General features: G+C 38.8%; 2 protein-coding genes across 3 annotated transcripts; one reads left to right on the top strand and one right to left on the bottom strand.

Annotated features, from left to right (window-relative positions):
• The first annotated feature begins 8344 nt into the window (after window positions 1–8344).
• On the top strand, window positions 8345–14528 carry slc24a5 (solute carrier family 24 member 5). Its single transcript, XM_088922070.1, has 9 exons — window positions 8345–8513; window positions 8831–9010; window positions 9132–9215; window positions 9476–9579; window positions 10878–10978; window positions 11191–11474; window positions 12677–12883; window positions 13856–13957; window positions 14206–14528. Exons 1-9 carry the CDS (start codon window positions 8345–8347, stop codon window positions 14526–14528), a joined length of 1554 nt encoding a protein of 517 aa, XP_088778196.1.
• A 338-nt stretch (window positions 14529–14866) lies between these two features.
• Window positions 14867–24072, bottom strand: myef2 (myelin expression factor 2). 2 transcript variants are annotated; one of them, XM_088919878.1, is made up of 17 exons: window positions 23888–24072; window positions 22921–23123; window positions 21963–22015; window positions 20051–20058; window positions 19842–19935; window positions 19530–19721; window positions 19289–19442; window positions 19071–19120; window positions 18704–18764; window positions 18511–18609; window positions 18110–18151; window positions 17094–17186; window positions 16545–16640; window positions 16171–16239; window positions 15582–15763; window positions 15450–15501; window positions 14867–15250 (listed from the first exon to the last, which is right to left on the bottom strand). In XM_088919878.1, exons 1-17 carry the CDS (start codon window positions 23992–23994, stop codon window positions 15087–15089), a joined length of 1719 nt encoding a protein of 572 aa, XP_088776004.1. In that variant the 5' UTR covers window positions 23995–24072; the 3' UTR covers window positions 14867–15086. The 2 variants fall into 2 exon arrangements, with proteins under 2 accessions (XP_088776004.1, XP_088776003.1); XM_088919877.1 differs by lacking the exons at window positions 22921–23123; window positions 23888–24072 and adding an exon at window positions 16919–17014 and having other exon boundaries at window positions 20051–22015.
• Window positions 24073–24312: the final 240 nt, after the last annotated feature.

Genomic DNA, 24312 nt, shown 5'->3' with positions numbered 1-24312 from the left:
AGAGAAACATTAAGAACATTAAGAAGAGAGGCCATTTGCACCCTCCTGTCTTTTCAGTAGTTAATAGTTAATCGATTTGAGGATCTCAACCAGTCATTTATTGAACAAAGCCAGGGCACTGGCTTTAACAACATGGCTGGGCAGTTTGTTCCACACTCCCACAAACCTTTAAGTGCCTCCTGTTCTCAGTTATAAATGCACTTCCATAACCATACTCCATACAGTTTGCATTTCACTGTTCATTACAAAGAAATCTGTTGGGTTGACTGTGTCTTCGAGGATTCTGAATACTTGTATCTGGTCCCCTCAGTCTTTCAAGGTTAAGGAGGTTCAGATCTTTGAGCTTATAAGTTATAGTTGTCTTTATGCCCCAGAATGTATCTGGTTGCTCATCTCTGCACTGAGAGACATTTGAGACTTTTCTACAGTATGGTTACCAAATTGTATACATATTCTAAATCTAAAGGCATTACTAGCACCTTAAACAATTATAACATCCCTTATGATCAGTTCTACACTTTCAACCATATATCCTTAGATTAGTTGGCCTTTTTAGTTGCTTCCCCTACATTGATGAGGAGATGTAAGTATTTCACATTTAAGTTTGTTTCATAAGTAACAAATGTATTTTTAAAGAGCATTATTAATGCATTTCATAATATTCAGAATATTTTCTATCAGTCTTATACATTTAGAGTACACATAATCTAAATATGTCAAAAGAAAAAATCTCACCCACCCCTGCCAAAGATGTTTATGAACAGCAACACAGGGACAAAAAAACAGGTCAGGCTAGATCACCCATCCTAATCCACTAGTGGATCCCCAATTTTCAAAACAGACCACGTCTGAGGGGTCTGTTACCAGAGGGGTACAAGTCACAGAGCTGCCACTCACTGCCTGTAGCACACATTAAGTCATTCAGCGTACTCACTTTCCATCTTTCAAATGAGGCTAGAAACCAACAGTCTGTCCTGCTCCAAGCAACTGAGTTCCCTGATCTTTGCCAACTGCTTCAGGTAAAGACATCTCCTAAATGGCTAACTACTTTTATTCAGAATATATGCGTTATTGCTCTTCTGATGACACAGTGGCGCAGTGCTTTGCTGCATTGCTGCCTTGCAACACTGGGGCCATTGGGTTCAATTCGTGACCAGGGGTTCTGTATGCGTGGAGTTCCTATGTCCTTCTCACTTCTGGGTGAGATTCCTCCATGAGCTAAGGTATCCTCACATCGTCCAAAGACATACTGGAAAACTCTGCCTTCTGAAAAAACTGGCCCTAGTGTGAGTGTGTGCCCTTCTCGGACTAGTGTCATGGGGTATCTGCCTTGTGCCCATTGCTTGCCAGGGTAGGCTCTGTCAGCTCTGTCTCCCCTGTGACCCTGTACTGGATAAAGCAGTTAGTAAATGGATGCATTTCTCCTCAAAGACGCACTGTAATGCGTTAATTCATCAAAGGACTTGCCAAGCCGAGACTGCATTAAAAAAACCAGTCATCATAAAAACAAGCTTTATTTAAAGAAAACCCATTTTGGTGAGTAGACGTTAATGTGTAAAGCTTTAATTTCACTTAGTTCTTAAAGCAGCCACTTTGTCCTTCAGGAAATGTACTACCTTTCTAAAAAAGCCCTCTCAAGTAATAGCTTTGGATGAAAATTGAACCTTAGTTTTTTTTCTTACTTAAAGCTGTTTATTAGAAACCAATTGATTTCATGCAATTGTTTTCCAGTGGCAATTTTTTCGCTCCTCATAACTTTTTTTTTTCAAGCAGGGCTGCAACTGCAATCACAAAAGAAGTTATGTCAAGAAGAAATGCAGACTAATCCATCCCTGTTCCTCCTTGTGGGCCCCTAGTTAAAGCCAGCACTAAGCTTGGAGGGCTCAAAACGCTGGCAGCTTAGACCCACTGGTTTTGAACGAGAATAAAATGAATTTAATGCTTGGCCTTCAGAGGAAGAGCAGTTGACATGACAACTTTCATCCAACTTCAGTTGCTCTAGACACCTCCCTGCTGCCTGCAGTGACACAGACAAGTGGAATACAACTAACTAGGTTCCCAAAAAATAAAAGTTTTGGAAGTGAAAATAAAAGGTAAGCCCTAATTTCCTCCTATACAGCATGTGTGTTCTTTTTCATCTGCTTTTTATATATTATGTTATACAACTAATACAATATATCAAGTAGGTAACTGCATCAGCAGGCGTAGGGTACAAAGGAACAAGTAAAGTTTTATTCCATGCTGAAAAGAGAAGAAAACAAACATTTAGACTATGAAGCCTTCTTCAGGTGTGGATATAAAATATGTAATATATATATATATTCAATATTTCAACAATTAAACCTTTCAACCTGTTCTTTTTAAATGAATTCTTCTAGGCTTCAATACAAAACCCTCGCATCACAGACCTTCTTAAGACGTTCTGGGGTTCAACCTCTGTGCAAGGTCACAGGTGAGAGGCTCTGAGTGAGTGCACAGCACCCTGAAAACTGATCACTGGTTTTTCACACATCTCTGTGTCATTCTCTCCACTTCCAATTCCCATTAGAAGGGTTTTTGTTGTTTTCAGTGAGTGAGTGCTTACTTCTCTCTAAGAGGTTCTAACCCCATTAGCATGCTTTGCTTGGCACAATAATTTTTGTAAACACATTATGCCTTTTCCGCAGGAAATGTGTTCTGAAGCTTCTTTGTGGCATTCTTTCACAATCAATCCATTGTAATGGTATAGTAAAGATAGTACAGCCCAAAGTTCTCCAACCACAGGATGTGTGGGTCAGCATTAAAATCCATGCATCCATTTTGAAACTGCTGTTTCCAATTCAGGGTCATAGGGGAAAGGGAGTCGGCAAGCAACAGGCGCAAGGCGGAGTACACCCTGGACATGCCACCAGTCCATCGCAGGGCACGCATACAGACAAACACACACCAGGGCCAGTTTTCCTAGAAGCCAATTAACCTGCCAGTATGTCTTTGTACTGTGAGAGGAAACTGCAACACTCAGAGGAAACTCACATGAACACAGGAAGAAGATACAAACTCCAAGCAGATAGCACCCCAGCTAGAGAACTGGCCCTAGTGTGGGTGTGTGTGTGTCCTCAAGGCAGCAAAGCTCAACACTGCACAACAATGTGCCCAACTGTTAAATCGAGTTCTGAAGACTAGGATGAATTAAATTGCGATCAATTACAGGGGTGATTTGTTAAATAAAGTAATTAAGAGATCACATGGCTCTCTTAATAAGAATAATTAACTAATCAAAAAAGGTACATACAGAGGTTACAACAAAATTCCAAATAGTACAGACAAACGGTGGTTGCTCATTGCCATTTTATTCAATCTTTTTTTTTAAGTTACAGACCTTGAAGTTTCAAATTCTGTCGTTTTGTCTTATTCACAGCAATACACTAAGAGTTCTACCTGACCTGTGTACATAGCAAAGTAAATCAACTGAACTGTGAACTGTGATCTGTGAAAGGAACCTTTAAATTGACAGATCGCCTAGATGCAAAGTGAGAAAACTTTCAGACCAGAAGGGTTAGGAAAATAGGGGTAATCCTTTAAGAGATAAACGTTCAAATCTAAGTTTCATGCTCTCGGTAGGTTACACGAAAGTCAAGGAAAAAGAAGAAACAATAAACAAAAAAGCGGGATGTTGCCGCCACCTGTCGGTTACAACTGAGACTGCTGTACGACAATACAAACACAGGGTTAGAATCTATTGAGGACTTCAACTACCAGCGTGAAAAGTGCTATGAAGATGCGTATGTAAAATCAGGCACCTGGAAAATGCAATACATACTTGTCTGACAGTTGCATATAACTGTGACTGACACTAAAAAAGGATCAAAATTAACGTCTCACCATTAGGGGCTTTTGGCAGTGGTTTTTTTTTGTCAGCCTCCAAGAACAGCTCAAGTTTCCCTTTGTTTCCTACAATAGTCCTACAATAATATATACTGTAGAGAATGGCCTCAGATATGCATTTCAACAGAAGCCCTTGCTTCTCAAGCTTATGTTAAACAAGGTGATACAAAATGCATTATTAATAGTAAAACATGGTGCATAAACCATGCAGCAAAGGCAGAAAAACTAAAGCATTCAGGATTGTCTTGCCCTCAGATAGAGACTACGTGTTCTTTTTAGTAATCTATGCAGAATTAAATGCAAGTGTATTATGTCATTAACCTGATGAACCCTGAGTTTAGATACAGGCCTTGAGCAGTGAAGTGGATTGCTGGTTGGTTAAGCCAAGTCTAGAGTGCTCTATAAAAGCTCAGATGGCACTTCATACATTACAATTATCAATGCACTTTACCTACTCTTCAGAGAGCACTGAACTAATTACGAACAAATTCAGAAGAGCTTAGTTTGGCACTATGCTATGTAGTCTCACTGAATGTTAAAAAGGTACAATACAACATTTAATGAGAGAAAAATATGAACGCTTTTGAAATCGAACAAGAAGCAGATAATACCACTGAACGGTACACGAAAATTTTCAAAATCACCGGGTCTGACCATTGCTCAAGCTGTAACTCTCACACTAGAAATACGATTATCACGGAAAACGACTAATTTTCCCACATTGCCATTCATGAAAGAAACACAAGGTGTCGCTACACCCAAATACACTACAAATAAATTACATGTACTCAACTTGTCTGCTACTCCTTTTAGTGCGTCCGATAACTAACTTAAAATAAATCAAATCCTGCCATTGCTAAAAAATAAGACAAGCGTGGATTTTATCTTCTTAATAAAAATTACACGTTTGGATTATCACTGGGACAAATAATAATCACTATCAGGGCGCAAGTGAATTACCCGCAATGTGATAGAAAACGTGCAATCCAATTAATATTTAGGATATTCCGAGGTAAATGTTTTATTAACAATTAATCTAGTCAAATGTTATTTAATTGTATAATGAATAAAAGTAAAACTTTAAAAAAATGTCTCACATGCAACAAAGCAATCCTATCGGCCTTTCTCCATTTATGTTGATTATACAAGCAGAAACCGACAGCTTCTTTCAAATAAATTAAATGTAACGGGGTGGTAAGTCTAGTGTTTTATCCGAATGCGAGAACTAACTTAACCATTTTGGGTAGTTAAGAAAAATACAGAACAAACGAAATTATCACGCAGTGAAACCAAAAGGAAGCAAATAAACTTACCTTTAACCCTTTATCGGTTAAATTCGTGAAGTTTTCTTGCAACTTTTACGATGTTATAAAACGTGAATATAAAAAGAAATACAATAAATACGACGCAAACGCCAACGTCGTTTCTACACTACCTTTCCAATAGCGGTTAACCTTAAACTGAGAAGACAGTGGCTCTGGACATGTCCCAGCATGACCCGGGAGATGAAAAATACAATGCCTTCTAGTAAGATTTGTGTCCTTCAGTTCATTCAACCAAACTATACATTTCCTAAATAAAAGGCCAAAAACAAAGTATAGTCTTAATTAGATTAGTTAAATGTGACTCATAGTTTTTGTTCATGCGCTTCCAAAAACAACCTACTAAATAAATTGGCTAGTATATTTTTGTTCATATCTAGCGCATTAGATCATTTATTGTACAATATCAATGTTTTATCAATGAGTGATATAATATGAACGGTAAAAATGATTAGTAATAAGGCAGTGGACGTAAATGACAGCGCTTTTCTAGTGCAAATTTGCGTTTGTATATCACTGTTGTCTGACATCACGCAAATAAATCGGCACACGTCTGAGCTATGTAAATCAATGGTTTACAAAAGCATGAACAGTTGGACTAAGAAGAGTGAGCTAAACTTTATTTTTTGTTATATTGTAGTCCTAAAAACAATTGTATATAAATCAGCCATTTGAAAATACACTAATACATTAATCAAATGTTGTAAGACGATTCTCTGGAGTGCAGAAGGCTTTTGGAAAAGGCTGAAAGGTGTCTCAGAGAGTTGTCAGACTACACACATCTAAAACGCAACTAACACCTCTCCGCTGTTTAAGCATTGCTGATGGTCAACTATTACGTGCCAGCTGTTGGAGAGCGATTAAAAAGTTTTATAAAATAAATAAAAAGAGATCTTTTTTCATTATTCCAAAACAAGTGCTAGATTTGTTCAAATGAATTGGATCAACTATTTTACATGAGAGACGCTAGTTAACGTGATTAAAATGATCATACAGATTGGTCACAACATGACCCATAACTTTGTCAGGAGCGACAGACACATTTGGGAGGAATGGCCCATACCTCGCCATTGCTGTCAACATATTGATTACATTAGAAAATACGAACCGACATTTGGTTAGAAACTTGATATGAGTAAGCAAATCAAAGACAGGGGTCTTAAGTTTCTTAAAACAAATTTTCCATTTCCAATTTTCCATTGTTTTTTTTCTGTAGCTTAGTGTTGTTTTCTGTTTGACAGTTGCTTATTACTATATATGTTATATCTAAAATAAAATTAAATACCTTCATGTGCGATGAGAGGTCAGACGTGCTGGCTTGTGTTGTGACTTCCCTGATATTTTCACTTGGTTTAAATGTTTTTATAAGGATAGCAAATGACAAAATAGGCAGCAGAAGATACATGGTCATCAGAAAATGGATCAGACACTGACACTAAATAAAAGCTTTTCTGATAAGAAAGATTTTGAGTCTAGGTTTTAATGTACTCAGTGTAGGTGTCTCTGATATCCTTGGGGACAGAACTCCAGAGCTTTGGGGCGTGGCAAGGGAAGGTCCTGTCACTCATAGAATGTAAACGAGCTTGGGGGACAGACAGGGGACCAGAGTCAGATCAACAAGGTTACAAGGTGGGGAGTAGAGTGATAATAAGTCAGATAGGTACTGAGGTGCCCAGCCATGCAGAGCCTTATAGGTGAGCATGAGGATCGTTAAGTTGACTCTAAACCTGACAGGAAGCCAGTGCAAGGGCTCCAAGACAGGAGTAATGTGATTGGTTTCATGTGACCCAGTGAGCATTCTGGCTGCTGAATTCTGGCCACATTAGTTTGTTCAGTGTGGATTTAGAAGGGAGTAGGGGGAGTAGGTCGTTGCAGTAATCAATGCTATAAAAGACAAATGACTGAATGCTGAGAAAGAATGATCCCTGATGGAATATTATTCATAAGAACACATGGACGTTCATACAGAGAGGAGGTCATTGCAGACATCTAGTGCAATCGGTAGATAATAATTAATTGATACGAGTAACCCTAAAAATAAGCCAGGGTATCCGCTTCAGCAGGATAGTTGGGTAGCTGTCCCAGACTCCTACAACCCTTTGTGTGAAGACCTGCCTCCTGTTCGATTTTAAATGCATTTCCACATGGTCTCCACTTGTGCCGTCTCGTTCATGTTTCTTTGTTCATTCTGAAAAAATCCTCTGGGTTCACTTTGTCAGTACCATTGAGCATTATTAATACTTGTAACATGTTCTCATATAAAGAAATCCTCAATGAATCAAAGTGTAATATGTCTAGCAACACCTTTCTTTACAGAAGTTGTGTTTTCTTGTAAGCGGTTGGAAGTAGTAGTTCATTTGTGCTGACATGCTATTTTTTTTTTGCTGTTAATAAAGACCTTACAATTTTTAAAGCAAAAATAATACAGTAAAGGTAAAATACAGTATAGCTTACTATATATATGAATAGAGGCTCTTTTCTATGCTAAGGTTTTTCTTGTACCGTTCTGTGTGTTTCGCTTTATTGATACAGAAACTCAAGTACAAAAGCTTTGAGATTTGGTGCAATATTAATATTAAAGATGAATCATTTAATTTTGGTGCATACAGACGTCAAAAGGTTCAATTTTCCTTGTAAACGAGGACCTTGGAAGTTCCGCCTGTACTTCATTTACTGTATATGTACTTTTGTAACGGCCCAAAGTCGGAAACGCATGAATCTTTTTTCAGCTGTAAAAGAGGAACGCAATTCCTATATATTTTGGTTCTGTACAATGTATAAGAATATAAACATTTTGAAAAGACACCGTATTAATACGAATAATTTCTTGATCCATGGCAGCAGTTATGTGTTTTACATTCTTCAGTTTGATTGGTTACCTCACTGGCCCAGGGCGATCGAGGAGCATTATGAAGTGGGAATAGGTTCATCCCGTGATCCCCAGCATCTGGGTGAAACAGCGGTGAACTTTTCTGTGAAATATCTGTCTTGGAGTGAAACTGCAGCTATCTGAAATCCAGTCAGTCGTAGATAGATCTGCCTGGAATTCGTTTCCACTGAACTGCACCAAGCTTTGGGACTGCTCTAGTAGAACGACATTCTGACGAATCCATTTAAGAAGGTTATAGCTGGCTGTCACACTTTGGGACTCTCGGACTATGAGAACAATGGATAAAACCACATTTCTGGACAAGAGACAGAAAAGAAGAGAAGTCTTATTTTGCATTACAGGGATATTTCTCGTACTTTACGGAACGGTTCACCTAATTTACAAAGTAGCAGTGATTTCAACACAGTACAGTTCTTCACGGGTCCGACGGGATGTTGGTTAGTGTTAATTAATCTGGGCGTTTGGGCATGGCTGTTTTTTAGCTATCAATGCGATTTTCATTCAGTACAATTCGAATAAAATGTGGTGTTAATCTATTTAAACTGCTTATTTAACGGTTCGTCATGGATCAAATGATTATGACAATTGTAACGAATTTTCACACTTTACAGTGCTACGTTATTAATACTAGACACGGTAACGGCAATTTAATACGTTATATTAGCAGGTCTAGTGTTAGTAACAGGAACTATATCGAGATGTGACTTCTGCCTTTCACACCTTTAGTTACTTTACAATTGCGTTTTCGTTTCAGAGAATGATACTCGGTGTGTCCCCCCTCCTTCCTCAGAATTCCCAGAGGGATTTTTCACAGAACAAGAAAGAAAAGCAGGCGGGATTGTAATTTATTTCATGATTATTTTTTATATGCTGTTAGCCGTTTCTGTTGTCTGTGATGACTACTTCTTACCTTCTCTGGAAGCCATCAGTGAACGTAAGTTGCAGAAATCTAGCTGTATAAAACCGTAGACAGCGTGCGGATGTTCCAGGTAGTTTGACTTTCACCGCTGTGCTGATAATAAATTACTACATGTCTCCCCTGTTCTTGTTTGCAGGTCTCGGTCTTTCTCATGATGTTGCTGGAGCAACTTTCATGGCCGCTGGTAGCTCGGCCCCAGAACTAGTAACTGTTTTCCTAGGTACTGTTTCTGATGGTCTTGGCTTGTCAATCAACTCATTTAGTACTTTTCAAATATTCGCGCAGGATTTACGCAACGTAGCCTTTTTGTTTCGTAGTAATTAAAGGTCACAAATAAAATGCTGATACGAGTCTGTAATCTGTAACACGATTCAGTTAATGAATTAATTAATTCTAATGCATACGTTTAGTTCCTAAACTGCAGTCTAAAAGGTATGTTTTGTTTTTTTTTGTTGGCATGTGGTGTGACTGTTTCTCCAGGTGTGTTTGTCACTAAAGGAGATATCGGTGTTAGTACTATAGTTGGATCAGCGGTCTACAACCTCCTAGCGATATGTGCAGCATGCGGACTTCTTTCCTCTTCAGTATGTATTTTTTTTTGTTCTTTTTGTCACAACAACATTGAATTTAGACCTTGAGATACAGAGGTCCGAATGTCTGTGTACAGTAGGATGTGAACCACTGATACGTTAAGGAAAAGTGTATGTGACCGACAGAAATTCACTGACGCCTTCGTCAATCTCTCGGCAACCATAGGCGTTATCAGCTCTACATGTGAGTCCCACATTTTTGTCTGAATTTAAAACCACACGCTGAGCCGGCCAATTAAGATGCCTCAGCATTTAGCTTTCCTTGACGATGTAAAGGGTTTGTTGAATGGAATGTGGTATTTCATTAAAGCTTATGAGCATATTCACAACACCAGGCACTGTAATCCCCAGTGCTCCCAATAGGGATTTAAGAACTTAAATGTTTTGAATACAGCACCTTATGTATTCAAAGATTTCCACAGGATCTACTGTAGGTTTCGGCTAGCTTGCCGTTTTGTAATATTTTTAAACAAATTGTGCTTTACGAAAAAAAGATGGTGTTACTTTTTTTTGGTCTAATAGGGGAAAATATTGAAAACGCAATGAATGCAATTTGCTGTTGGCAGACTGCAATGCCTTTGCTGTTTTTTGATTCTCTTCAGTGCATTCTTTGATGTGTAATGCACTTGTAATTTCATTCATGTAACAAATGACGTAAGCATTTTTTTATTTGAATGAAATCCTCTAGACAAGCACGACATGGTGGCGTAGTGGTTATCCTTGCTGCTCCACAACAGTGGGGCCCCGGGTTCAATTCCTGGGATGCTATCTGTGTGTTCTTCCTCGAGTTTGCGTGGGTAGTTCTGAGTTACTAGTGCTCTGGTTTCCTCTCAGAGTCCTAAGATATATTAGTGGGTTAATTGTCTCCTGGGAAAATTGGTCCTCATGTGAGTGTATGTGTCTAGTGACGGACTAGCATCCTGTGTGTGTATTCTGTCTTGTGCTTGTTGCTTGCTTGGATAGGTTTCAGTTCCCCCTTATACCTATATTGGATAAAGTGGTTGATAGATCCCCTGGGTCTGGAACATTAAAACTGGCACAACAGCTTCAAGTTATGAACCATGTCTTCGGGCTATCCGTTGAGTCTTAAATTCACAAGGTAGTCAGCCTGTTCTCTGTGCGGGTTATTGCTGTCTGTACACTGTCAAGTGCTATACCTTGCTTTGTATTGTTTGGCTGGCTCAGTCCTTTATGTTGTATTTTCCATTCTCTTATCTTGTTGTATGTCCATGATTAATACTGTAAATTTCATAAGTGTATTTATAAAATAATGTTGCTTTGACTTTTTCCAGGTCTCCAAGCTGACTTGCTGGCCTTTGTTTAGAGACTGTGTGGCATACGCCATAAGTGTATCGGCTGTAATTGCGATTATTTCTGATAACACGATATACTGGTGAGAATTTTGGTTGGTTAATTGTTTTAAATCAGTGCTGGTGGTAACTCGGTGGTGTATTTTGAAGCGTAGTGCCAGTAACTGAGAAGTAATTCATTGACTTGTAAAAAAGGCAAACAAAACAATCTTGCAATTGTCTCTTAGCATTTCAGGAACACTCGATTTGCAGTTTGGACTGACGCCTTTACACAATTAGTGTTTTCTTTTTGAAGGTATGAGGCTGCTTCATTACTGCTGGTTTACGGAGTGTATATTTTGGTGCTTTGCTTTGACATTCGCATCAACCAGTACATGATGAAGAAGTTTAGTCCCTGCTGTACCTGCCTGACTAAAGCAATGGAGGAGACTAATGAGCAGCATTCATTGCTTGGCTGGAACGATGACAATGGCCTGCTGGTACACAGACATTCCAGAACTGACAGTGGGATATTTCAGGAGGACTCAGGATACTCACAACTTTCTCTAAGTTTGCATGGACTTGGAGATGTTTCTAATGGTAAGTTTGATGTGTAAAACGTTTGTGTACCACAGAAACCTAGTAGGCAAAGAGCCTACGCCTTAGTCCACAGAGAGACACAGCTGTCTTCAGTCCCTGGCTAAAGATCACAGCTCGACATTGATTATCACTGGCATAGTTAAGTAATTATGTAATGTATTAACGTAGTTAAGGTAACATTTTACCTCTCTACCTAAGAGCACAGCTGAAAGGAAGACCTACGAAAGTTAATGTAGCTTTCCAGGATAAGAGGTGGAAAACCCAAAAACCCACAGTGAGAAACCAGCTAATCTCAGAGTTATTGGGAAAACATATTATTATTATTATATTTAAGGAGCAACAAAATAAGTGTATCACTTATAACTGCAAAAAAGTCAAAGTTATCAGGAAGTTTGTACTTTTTCATAGCAGATGCACTAATGGTTGATTGAATAGACATGATATAGATATTTTCATCATGATTAATATTACCATCAACAGAGGTTCTATCACTGAAAACATGGGCTAATAAAAAGTGACCACAGCTGGAAGCAATACAAGCTGTTCATTTGCATCCAATACTTTGGACCAGGTTGCCGATGCTGTCATGTGGGATTCAGTCCCTGTCCTCTCACAGACCTTAAAACAGCATGTGTCTGCTCACTGGTCTCAGAGCCCTAGGAGCTAAATGTCATTCTAGTCCATTAAATGTTCAATAGGGATGATGTTTAGCAGCTGGGGCATCCACGGTATAGTTATCATATACCCATCTTGTAACTAAGCCATTGTTACTAAGCAGTATGAGGTTGTGTTGTCCTGCTGGAATGTTTTCACATCAGGATGTAAGTGTAAAAGGGGCAGCAGATAAGGTCCCTAGACATGAGGTGTGTGCCATACAGTCAGATTGACATCAATCTGTACAAGAGGAGTTCTGCTGCAGCCTGACACACCTGCCCAAATCATCACACTTGGACCTCCCTTTCAGTTGGTCTGGTGTGATCCATGTGTTGCTGTGTACATCTGCTCACACTCACTGATTTTAGACAGGGTGCTCAACACAGGACCTTGATTAATCACTGAAGGAGATTTGCCTCCACTGCTGGCCAGTCCACATAAGGTGATAGTCCAGCCTGCAAGATACTGCTGGCAACACTGATGGAATGGTAGCAAGTAAATTATTCTGATAGCTGTATTAACAAAATCCAAAATGCTATATTTTCCAGATCATCGAAGTGTCTTCACAATTCCTGAGGCTGACCTCAAGAGAATCCTGTGGGTGCTGTGCTTACCCATAATCACGCTGCTGTTCTTGACCACTCCAGACTGCAGAAGGCGGTTCTGGAAAAGATGGTTTCCACTGACCTTCCTCATGGCTGCGGTGTGGATCTCTGCATTCACATATGTCCTGGTGTGGATGGTCACCATTGTAGGTAAATAAGCTTTTTACCTCTCTAGTTAAATTCCATCTGGCAATTTAAGTAAATAACTGTTTCCAGTGATATTGCTTCAATCAGCTAAAGCCAGTGGGTGCCATGATTATGAATATGCATGTGCTTTTTACATTTTGCTTTAAAATCTGAATAGCAGCATCAATTCCCTAATCTTATTAAAAAGTCTTCTGCTCACAGTGTTATTTGAATGGAGAAAACCTAAAATAGTTTTGCTGTGCACGAGAGCTGAATCACATGGTAATAGCTGAAATGCCTTTGTAGTATCCTGGGGGATTACTGTAGCCCCTCATCTGAAGTCAGAGCACTCTTAAACAGCAGGATTAAGGGCTTCTTTGCCCCGTGGGATACTGTGAGAAACCATGTGATGCCAACTGACTTTGTGGAGTATAAGAGGATTATTATCCACCCAGAACTCTAAAAGCCTCACATGACAGAATTTAGCACTGCACAGACCTTACACTACACAGAACCGCCCAGGTAGAACACAACACAGCCCTATGCATGTCAACGAGCACCCTTTGCCACATGATGTGAGCTTGCAGCCCTTCTGGAGAGGACACCTGATCCATCGTCACTGACTTTCCATCACATGCCATAGCAATAGTGAAACAGTTATATAAGGATCTCTTCCGCTTAAGTAGCTAAAAGAGACACAGTTATGGCATCTCACATTATTTCTCCATACTACCTGACCCAAGCTTTATTAAAGCCAATATAATTTTGATAGAAGGGGATTAAGTATGTCCATGTCTTTCTTCACAATATAAAATGCTTAAAGGTTCTGTAAACTATCACAGTTTAGGAAATGTCAAGTATAATGCATAAAAACAGTCAAAGCCGCTGGTCTGGACCATAGCTACATACAAAAAAGCCCAAAGCTTACTGCAGTAGTAGACTTTAGTTGTAATTCCGATGAAGAGGACTGTATCATTCTATTTGACTGTATTGCAGGAGAAACGCTGGGGGTTCCAGACACGGTAATGGGTCTCACTCTTTTGGCAGCCGGAACAAGCATTCCTGACACAGTTGCAAGCGTCTTGGTTGCTAGAGAAGGTAATCCATCACACACAACTACATTTCAGAGTGAATACTGGTATGATAAATTGTGGATGTTATTAGTGTAGCTTCCAAACAGCACGTTTATACATTTAGCTTCCTAACTGAACACATTTGTCTTATAAGATAATGGAAGTCAGCCAACCTTTAAGGTAGCAATTTGAGCATGAGACAGAGATTGATACTGTGCGCAATTTGTACACTTGCTTTACAGGAACCAATCTTTTTGCTCTCCTCTCTTGCAGGAAAGGGAGACATGGCAATGTCCAATATTGTGGGATCCAATGTGTTTGATATGCTGTGCCTGGGCTTACCATGGTTTATAAAAACTGTTTTTGTGGACAACTCCTCACCTGTGCAAATTAACAGTTCTGGCTTGTTATATACAGCTTTTACCCTCCTCCTCTCAATCATTGTGTTATTCATGGCTGTACACATTAATGGGTGGAAGCTGGACAGGAAGCTAGGTGCTATATGTTTTGTTTTCTACCTCCTCTTTGCAACTTTGTCTATTTTGTATGAACTTGGCATTATTGGCAGTAGCCCAGTAAGAGCATGCAATGATTGAACTGAAAGGCTTTGGAACACCACAAAAATGTTTTAAATGCAATAAATAGTCTTTTTTCATTTATCCAGTTTTTGGATATATTTTAAAACATAATATGCATCTAAGAAGGGAGTTAAATAGTTCCTGGGTTCACTTAACACAGGTCAACCAGCAGTAGTTTTTGACACTTGAGAACAGGCAGAATATTCCATACAATAGATATAGATAGAAATTAGTGGATGAGAGTCAAGAGAAAATAATAAGAAATGTTTAGCCCCCTAACTGTGATTAGAAGACTTAAACATGGGACCAAGATTCGGCACCTTCCACTCACCTTCAAGAAAAGTCACAAAACAATGTTAAAAAATTAAAAAGTTTATTTGTTCAAACATACTGATGGCTGACAAATTAAAGAGGGGTTTAAAAAAAAAGATCACTGTATATAAACAACCCTATAAACATCCAGTTACAAAGGCTGGTGATGACCGACAGCTTCAGGTAACAGTAGGGACTTCCAAGAAATGTTTTTAAAACAAAACAAAAGCTACAGGGGACATGGGTGTAAACATCACTAAAGGTTTAAGCATTTCGATCAATACGGACATCAACTTCTCTCCCGTTAATCTTTGTGCCGTTCATCATCCTGCAAGCCTTTTCAGCACTTTCTGGGGAATCGAAGCGAACTGTTCCGCACCCTTTGGATTTGCCATTTTCCATTTTTATTTCTGCAAATACAACTTGACCTAAAAGGCAAACGGAATAAAAGCATTAATTTCACAGTGAAGTGGAAGTAACACGAGTACATGACCTAAACTAAAAAAAAGACTCCTTTAAGAACACCACACAAAAATCAGAACTTTATGACAGACATATTGAAAGATCTATTTGAGCAAATAAACAGTGTTGGTATGTTCAAACTTTCACACACTCAAAAGTACTCACCACAGTGACTGAATTTTTCCTTTAACTTCTGCCAGGTTAGGTCATAGGAAAGCTACAATAAAAAAGGTAAATTTAAAAGGAAAGCAATAAAAACACTTGAAAAACCAAATAGTGATGTTTTTATTCACTTACATTGCGCACAAAGATTTGGCATCCCTTGGGCCCCGACCCTCTGTCAGACATTCCACCTCCCATTGGGCCAGAGCCACTTCCAAATCCCGCAAATCCACGATTCATGTCCATACCACCTCCCATTCGGTCATAGCTGGAGCTCATGCGGTCCACACCCATTCCCATGTTGCCCATTCCACTTCCTATAAGGAAAGAGGCATCATTCATTAAACAGGACATTTCAGTTTGCAAACTATCAACCCATACTTGTAATACTAATACTTCTAATAGTGCATTGTTCTCCATTAACCATTTAAAAGTATTTCTTGGAAAACAATGCATACAACACCTTCTGACTCAAGGTGCAGAAACATCACCCAGCAGTAAATGTGCTGAACTTCAGTGAACTGACTTCACTTAAGATCAGTCTCTTCCAAATCTAGAAAAGAAATTCTGCAACACCTAGTCAGCACCCTCCCAGAAACACATTTTTTGATGAAATCAGACAATCTTTACATCTAAAAAATAATGGCTGAAATACAGCATAACAAAAAAAAAGCTGCAGATGTTAGCCGAGTTTAAGCAATGAAAAACATTAATTAAAAAATACCTAATCCAGATCCCATTGGACCCATGCCAGCATTACCCATGCCTCCGCCAAATCCTCCCATTCCTCCTCCTGACAAAGAAAATTTACTAACAGTCAATAAAGGACCAAGAGTACCTTATACAGCTGAATAGAAAACGTTCCATAATACAATTTAAGTTGAGTCTCAGGAAGCAAGAGGCCCCATTTGTTCAGAGCTATGTACAACATATGAATGGATATTAAAAATGATAAAAAATGTTTTTCAAATTTCTGAAATATGAAGATGAAAGATGATGCCAAAAGATTTCATTACAACACAGCAATACGCAAAGCAGATTCTGAACAGGCTCTTCAGATCAAGAATAAACCACTACCACTGGCATAAACAGCCTTACCCATTCCTCCAAACGAATCCCCATAGCCTCGATTCATTGGCATATCATTCCTGCCAAAATCACGGTCCATGCCACCCATTCCAGAACGGAACATATCTGAAAGGAATGGTATATTTAACAAAAAAAGACCAAGATCAAGCTTAAAAAGAGTTAGAAAAGAACCAAAACCATAATGTTCAATTTAATGACCTGCACTACTCATAGACTCTTTGAAAAAATAATGACGTTTGCAATTTAAGCCCGTAACCACCTTTCATGACATAGTCCCATCCATGAGTGCTAAAGTCAGTTAACATTAAAACCTGTAGATTTAGAGAAAAATATTTGTGCCAGAAAAAGCCTATCAATAAAGATTTGTTTTCCCAAAAACTTACCACCCATGTTGCTGCCCATCCCAGAACCCATTCCTCCCATGCCACTGCCAAGTCCGCCCATTCCAGCTCCAAGACCACCCCTGTAATCATCCATTCCTATTTGGAGAACATACATTGAGTACACAGCATGTTTCAAGCTTTTACGTCTTGGATAACTGAGAATAAATCGCACTACCTCCCAATCTTCCCATGGGTGCCATGTCTCTACCACTGTAGCCTCCCATGTTGCCCATCCCGTCCATTCCTCCATAGCTGCCTCCACCCATTCCTGAGAGAGGAACACAGAGGAAACTACATTATACAGCAACACCAAAAACATGAATATGCTTTGAGCATTTCTTGCATCAGGAAGATAATGGTTTTGGAATCTAGTTTCAATGGTCTGTAGTTTCATTTTTGTTTTTAGTTGGGGATCTGGCAGATTCCAGTTTAGGAAACAGAAAAATCCAAAATCAAAATGAACAGTTCAACGTGTTTTTAAGATTCAGCCTCCAAGATTTCCCTTCATTTTAGGAGATACTGATCCTGAGCTTTGTTGAAGGGTTTTTTTAAAGGAGGGCTGCTATAACCAACTCGAAGAAACTAGCATATCTTGTGGGAAACAGTTTTTCTGCATTTCTAGAAAATTTGCATTTGGCATTTAACAAAATAACACTGGGCCTACAGAAATAAAACAGACTGATTTACATAGAAAATTATATATTGATGGATGGAGATAAGAGAAGATGGAGAAAATGTTCCACTACTAAAGAGTACCAGAGCAGTTCCTAAGCAAACTACCAGATTCAACTGTCGGCAAACTCTTGAGAATAGCCACTACCTAGCAATATTAAAGTCTGTACTGCAATCCTCCAAACTCTTTTTCATTACTCTCTGAAGCAAATGATCTCTAAAAAATATACCACACTGTTTAGGATGCAAGGGAACCCTCATTAAGTTTAGATGGTAAATCAATTAAAAACCCACACTTTGTGAAATCGTACACAACCGATTTTTAGGAATTAAAAAGCCAAGCGAGTTCCTTAATAACTGAATGCAATTTTAAAAACACGCATATTGAAATCAAACAATTCAACAAAACGATCTATAGCAAAAACAGATTTCAGTCATTGCTGTCATCCAGTATTTAAACTGGATTTATAATATAACTGCATATCATTTTCCTTTGTAAAAGTATTTAACAGAACACACCTCCCATTCGATTCATGCCTCCAAAACCAGGTCCTTCCATACCTGGAACACAAGATGACATTTCACCTTCTTAGTTTGTGTATCTCATGGCAAAAATGTACAAGCCTAGTTTATCATTTTGTTGTGCCAACAAAAGCCTAGACAATTCAGAAAACTAGATTCAACTTTTACAGCCTGTAATCAGCAGTAAAAAGGGAACCATAACAATACTGTTAGACTTTTCCCTTCCTGGATATAAGACATCACGGCGTTAGTCTTTGCAAGATACCCAGTATCTTGCTGCAATATGAACAGGAACAGGCCAGCTCTTCAGCACTCTGCAATTGCTCAGGCTCTCCAAAAATGAACAGGGACTAACTCCTCACAAACAGGAAAAATATGCTCTTTTTAGACACACTAACCTCCAGGACTAGGATTTCCCATTCCTCCTCCACTCAATCGGTTAGCATTGATTGGCTGACCTCCAGGCCCAAGTCCCATTCCAATACCACCAAGACCTCCTAAAAGCAAAGTCAGCACATGCAGCTTTAATCACCAAAGAAGTTTCATCCTTCTACAAACAAGCCCTATACAAAATGGAGACAAGATACTCACGTGGCAACTGAGGTGACTTTTCTACTGGACGGAAATCATCTGGGGGAACAGACTTGTCATCCTGAAACGGAAAACAAATGTTAATTTCCTTTTCAACAATATTTTATTAGAAAGCTTTTTATTCACTGCAATCCAGAGTAATATTACAGGAGTAAACTACAGCCTAAACAAGTGTAGCTGTCTAATTATCAAGGGACAATTTAAAAACCTTTGGTTAGCACATCTTTGGGAGGTGGGAGGAAAAATCAGACACGGGGAATTGACACACAGGAGACACTCCAGGACAGGGTTGAACAATGGACAAACGCAGTGCTAAAGGCTGCCATGCCACCCACATATAGGGATCAGTGAGGAAAGAAAAACTCACCATTTTCACATGCATAGGCCTGTCAAACAAGAACTGTCCATTGAACATGGCTAAGCATCAAGAGGTTAAGGAAAATATTCACAATTTCAATCCTTCATAACAGAACTATAATTTATTCCAAACCAGAGATAAGCTAAAACACTTAAGTACTCGTTACTAAGCTGTCGCCTACATGAACCCGTATAGCTTTTGTGCCCAAGCAATATTATAAAGGATACAGATGGCCTGAACCGCCTCCAGCGGCTGCTCAAAGGTGACAGTCCCCATCCCACGGCTCTTGCCATCTTTGTCTTCTTTCACATCAGCTCTTTTCACTGTTCCAGCCATGCTGAACACTTCCTTCAGCTTCTTCCACCCCACTTTGAAATCAAGCTTTATAAAAAGAGAGGAAAGTGCAAATTTAATACCGACGTATAAATTAAACATGAGATTAATATGCAAAAAATGACTACATCTTACATTGGCAACAAACACCGTTGAACCCAGCCTCCCAGCCTGTAAAGCATTAATGACCTCAGGGGGGATATTTGGATTGTTGGCAATAGAAGGAGGCAAGTTCATTATTCCAGGACCCCCATCCGAGCCACGGCCTCCAGGGAACATTCCTCCAGTCCGCTGCAGCACCCTCCGAGCATGCTCCCCATCAGGATCCTGAAAAATTCCAGATGGATGACTTTAATGCAGACCCACATTAAGCCTTTAGCACTAATATTCATTTCACAATCCTCAGTCAGTTTTAAAATAGTTCAATATCTTGAGATTTCTCCATACCTCTTTGATGTTGAGTGGCCTGCCATTCAGATCATGCTTGTTCATAACTTCAATCGCCTTCTTGACAAATTCTTCATCCTTGAACTCTACAACTCTGGATCGAAATTATTTGACAAAGCAAGATACAAGTTATGAAAAAATGCAGATTAATTACAATTAATTTCATAGACCAAAAAAAGTAAAAACGGAAGCAGAAAAATTGTACATACCCACATCCCTGTAGCAGCAACACAGTAGTGTTCAAGAGCACGCATCAAGAGAAGGGGGGAAAAAAACAAGTTAATGTAATGCGAAACCTCGCAAGAGGTGTACAAAATTTAACCTTAACCAGCTTTAATAAGGTCTTTGAAGAATATGATTTTTATACATATATTTTCTGGTTTTCCAGATGTGCACAGAAGTGTACTCGCAGAATGCATGCCAAACATGAAATCTGCATGTTCTTACTGCCCCTTCTAGAGGAAGTAGTAAAGGTAATTAAAATAAGGGCAAAAGGAATTACAGGACAGGATTTTAAAAGGTCAGTGAAATCTTAACACTATTTTATATGGTGGGGTGAAATAATACCCACCAGAGCTGGAAATTAACTTTTTAGGACACAAGCCAATAATATTTGCAGAGCATCTGGCCCATCATATATTAAAATGTCTTAACTGTACATACTAGGATGTGTACTAATTTAGTGGACTGGGACTTCCTTTCACTCACAAAAACTCTAGATGTGCAATTGCATATTGTATTTCAGTAAAGGCTTCAGCATATAGAATTTTGCATTCATAATACTGTTACTGTTCTTTGAAGGCCATGTTTAATTTTTACACTTAATGAATTCGGACTATTTGTTCTGTTTGGACAGGGCTATTTCATCACTGGATTTATATATACCTTACATCTAGATCTTTTTGAAATTTTACAGATGTTGTTTTAAAATGTTTTAAAGTGCCAGCACATATGAACTGCCAGCACATATGAACTGCATTGGCACATTAAAAGAAAACCTCTCTCTCACCACCCTTTTAACACTGGTCTGCTACCATTTACTCTAGGTGAGGGACTAGCCTGTGTGTAAATGTCATTAATACAACTCTCACTGCAATCATTTTAATCATTTTTATGACAAATCTAATTTTAGAAATACACCAAATATTTCAGTGGTGCTGCTGCCTCTCATTTTGTTTAGTTTGCGGGACACAGCAACATGTACTGAGTCCATGACAACAGGTCACAAATGAACTTTTAAATACTGAGGACAAAGTGGTTCAGTACTCGGCAAAACATTCTGCACACCTCCAGATAGTTACCTGCCATTTAGACAAGATCTTCTGTCGCCCCAAAATGTTTTACTCACCAATGGTGAGTGGGCAAGAGTTAATTTCCAGCCCTGTCCCCATTCCATATTCAGGATCACCTGCTTTTTTCATATTACCAGCATAATATCTATTAATGTTGCAAATTTATATACCACAGCCTTTTTTAACAATTTCTTCTGGTGGTAACATGAGTAAAGATGGGTTTAACCTGAAAGTGTTTGGAGCAAAAAAAAAAATCAAGCCTTCAATATCCATACATGTGTCACTCACTACATCACAGACTTGACTGTTTAAAAAATTAAAATGCACATCAATAAAGAGGCATGCTCATACTTTTCATAAACATTATTTTTTCTAAATTGGGTAGGGACATTTTCAAAGCAGAATGCACTGCGCCATTCATCACCTTTAAATTCTTAGAATATGAATGTAGGATTGATAGTCACTATAATGCAACTAAATTGCACAACAAGTGCTGACAAAAAGCACATGATCCTTTTTACCAAATAAAAAAATAAACAGCAAGCTGAACCACCAATTGAAAGCTTCAACAACAAAAACTTGATGTACTTAAAGGAAAAAAAAACTGATAAGTGCATCCAATTATACAGCATCAACCAACCAATCCCTTCTGACAAAAATGTCACAAACTACAGCCAACTGGAACAGGCTCTAGCCACAATACCTTTCCAATTTATCAGCAATTCACAGAAAATAACCTTAAGTTTCATTACCTGGTCGAACACTTGATAGAATGAAGACTGCTGAGGATATTTAAAACCTCTTGCAGCAAGTTGTCCACATCACTTACCCTTGACTTTCCTTCAGCATCCTTAAAGAGCTCCACGTATGTAACCTCACCAACTACATGAGACATACAAAGGGAAAATACCAAAAAGACAATGCATTTAAAACACCAGTCTTCACTTCACTGTTGCCCTTGGCACAACACTACATATGCAAAACCTGTTATTCACCAATGATCGATCCAGACCAACATTCCACCTGACAAACCATGCCACTCGGGTCAGTTTCTGAAATAATCAGCAGCCATGGACTAAAGGGGAAAAAACAGCTACATTCAACCTTAAGCATGAACGTCTCAATGGGGCTAGCGTGATCATAGTTGGTGAACAAAATACCAAAACTATAACCAACCTGATATTCAAATAAAACAAATGTTAACCCTTAACTGTTTTAAGGTGACTTTACACCTTTAACAGCTTTCAAAAAGATTTCTACTTTTGAATTGCAAACTTCCAATAGTTAAATAAAAGGAGCAGTGCACATCAAGGCACACCAGCCTATTTTTCAGTAAAATACATATGCGTCACCTTACAACAGATACAACGAGAACGAGTTCTCATTTGAGAAAAAAGCATTAGAGGTTACATGATTTGGAGCTCTCTTAACAAAACCCTTGACAAAAGAACTCAAAGCATCATTGACAAACTTATGTACACAAAAAAAGTTTCAGTCCAAACAGTATATTGGTTTTGCAATCTAAGAAATATCCCCTGAGCTGTAACACGCATTGAAGAAGTTATTTATTCCAGAAACAGAAACTGATTAAGCAAACATATTGGACTTTTGAGCAACTAGAAGTTGTTATAACAGACCAATTTACGATAAGCAACATCGAATCCAAATCGTCACTGCTTATTGTCTTGTGAGACAGTCCAGTGATTGTTTTTTCACAGAACAAACATCATGAAGGCACAGCATGAGGTAGCTACAGAACTTGTGATTCCTTGACCCTGACAAGTTACCTTTCTCTCTCATCAGATCTTTAATTGCCTGCCACTTCATGTCGTATGGGATATTGCTAATAAACACTCGGTTTCGATGAGGCCCCTTCTTGTCTCCAGCTCCCGCGTTTTTGTCTTTGGAATACGGGTGAAATCGGTTTGATCTCTTATTCACAGACTTCTCTTTCATTTCGGACTTCTCCTTCGGAGGTTCATCAGCTTCACTACACAAGAGAAAACGGGCAAAAATGGAAAATGTGCTTAAGTGCTACTGCAACCACCACAAATATTAAGAACATTGTGCATCAATCAACAACATTTTACACTACCTATCAAAGGCCCATAAATCTTAAGGGTAGCAGCCCAGGATACTTATATTGTAATCACAAAAATATTTGCAAAGAAACATTTTATGAGTTTTCCGCGACTGAAATAACCATTTCTGGCTTGACGTCGGTGGTGTTTTTTATTGTATAGACCCCCCCCTTATTAGATTGATTTTCTCAATTCACAAGTCATGTGGACTTTTCGAATTTATTACGACTTTTGAATAAACGTGGGATATATACTATAATACTACAGCTCCACAACAAACAAGTTGCGTTTTCTTGAAAAGAACCGCAAAATAAAGGCGTTGATATAAATGCTGAATACATTCGTCCAATTTCGTAAATATTGAGCTCACTGGTAAAACTGCTATTTGTGCCAACAGACCTCAGCTACAACCACCACAAAAGGCGATTATCAATAAATACAAGGTTGGCCCATCTCTTCGATCGCTAACATTTTCATACTGTATTCATAATTTTCTTAAGAGGTATTACACAAAAACAAATATATATAAGCATCTCCTATTATCAATCGCGAAAAAGCCTACGACTACCGAGTGTAAACTAGGCCTCAGCCAACCGTATGTATAGCCTCCATCTTGAGAAATACTGGACCCCCTGCATAGAACACAACAATTAACAAGGGAAAGGATAATTACGGTTTTATGCCATTGGTGTTTTCTAACTGCTGCTCGTTTTCAGCTTCGGACGGAACTGTTGTTTCTTCTTGCTTGCTCGCATCTCCTTCCTGCTGAACATCGGCCATGATCGCTAAGTTTGTAAAAGAGAATCACACGACTCCTAGATCTTCCTCCAACGAGTCCCTCACTGCGTACTTCGACTCAAAGGTCTTTGATTCCAATCCCAAGGTTTATCGCGAGAACTGCAGACAAACAAAGGGCTAAGCGGACCGGAAGGTGTCGTGCTATGACCATAGATACCTAAAGACGGATGTGCATCATGACAGAAAAGTTTGAATTTTTTTGTGGATATGGATTATCAAGAAATCATAAGGACCCACTAATTTAAATATTCCTCGTGTCTATATATTTAAATTGAGGGGTATTATCATAATTGGTAAATC

The sequence above is a fragment of the Atractosteus spatula genome, chromosome 7, assembly GCF_055471065.1.
Source record: "Atractosteus spatula isolate fAtrSpa1 chromosome 7, fAtrSpa1.hap1, whole genome shotgun sequence".
Lineage (NCBI taxonomy): Eukaryota > Metazoa > Chordata > Actinopteri > Semionotiformes > Lepisosteidae > Atractosteus > Atractosteus spatula.
The sequence above is the reverse complement of the archived record's forward strand: the minus strand, read 5'-3'. Positions and strand labels throughout refer to the sequence as shown.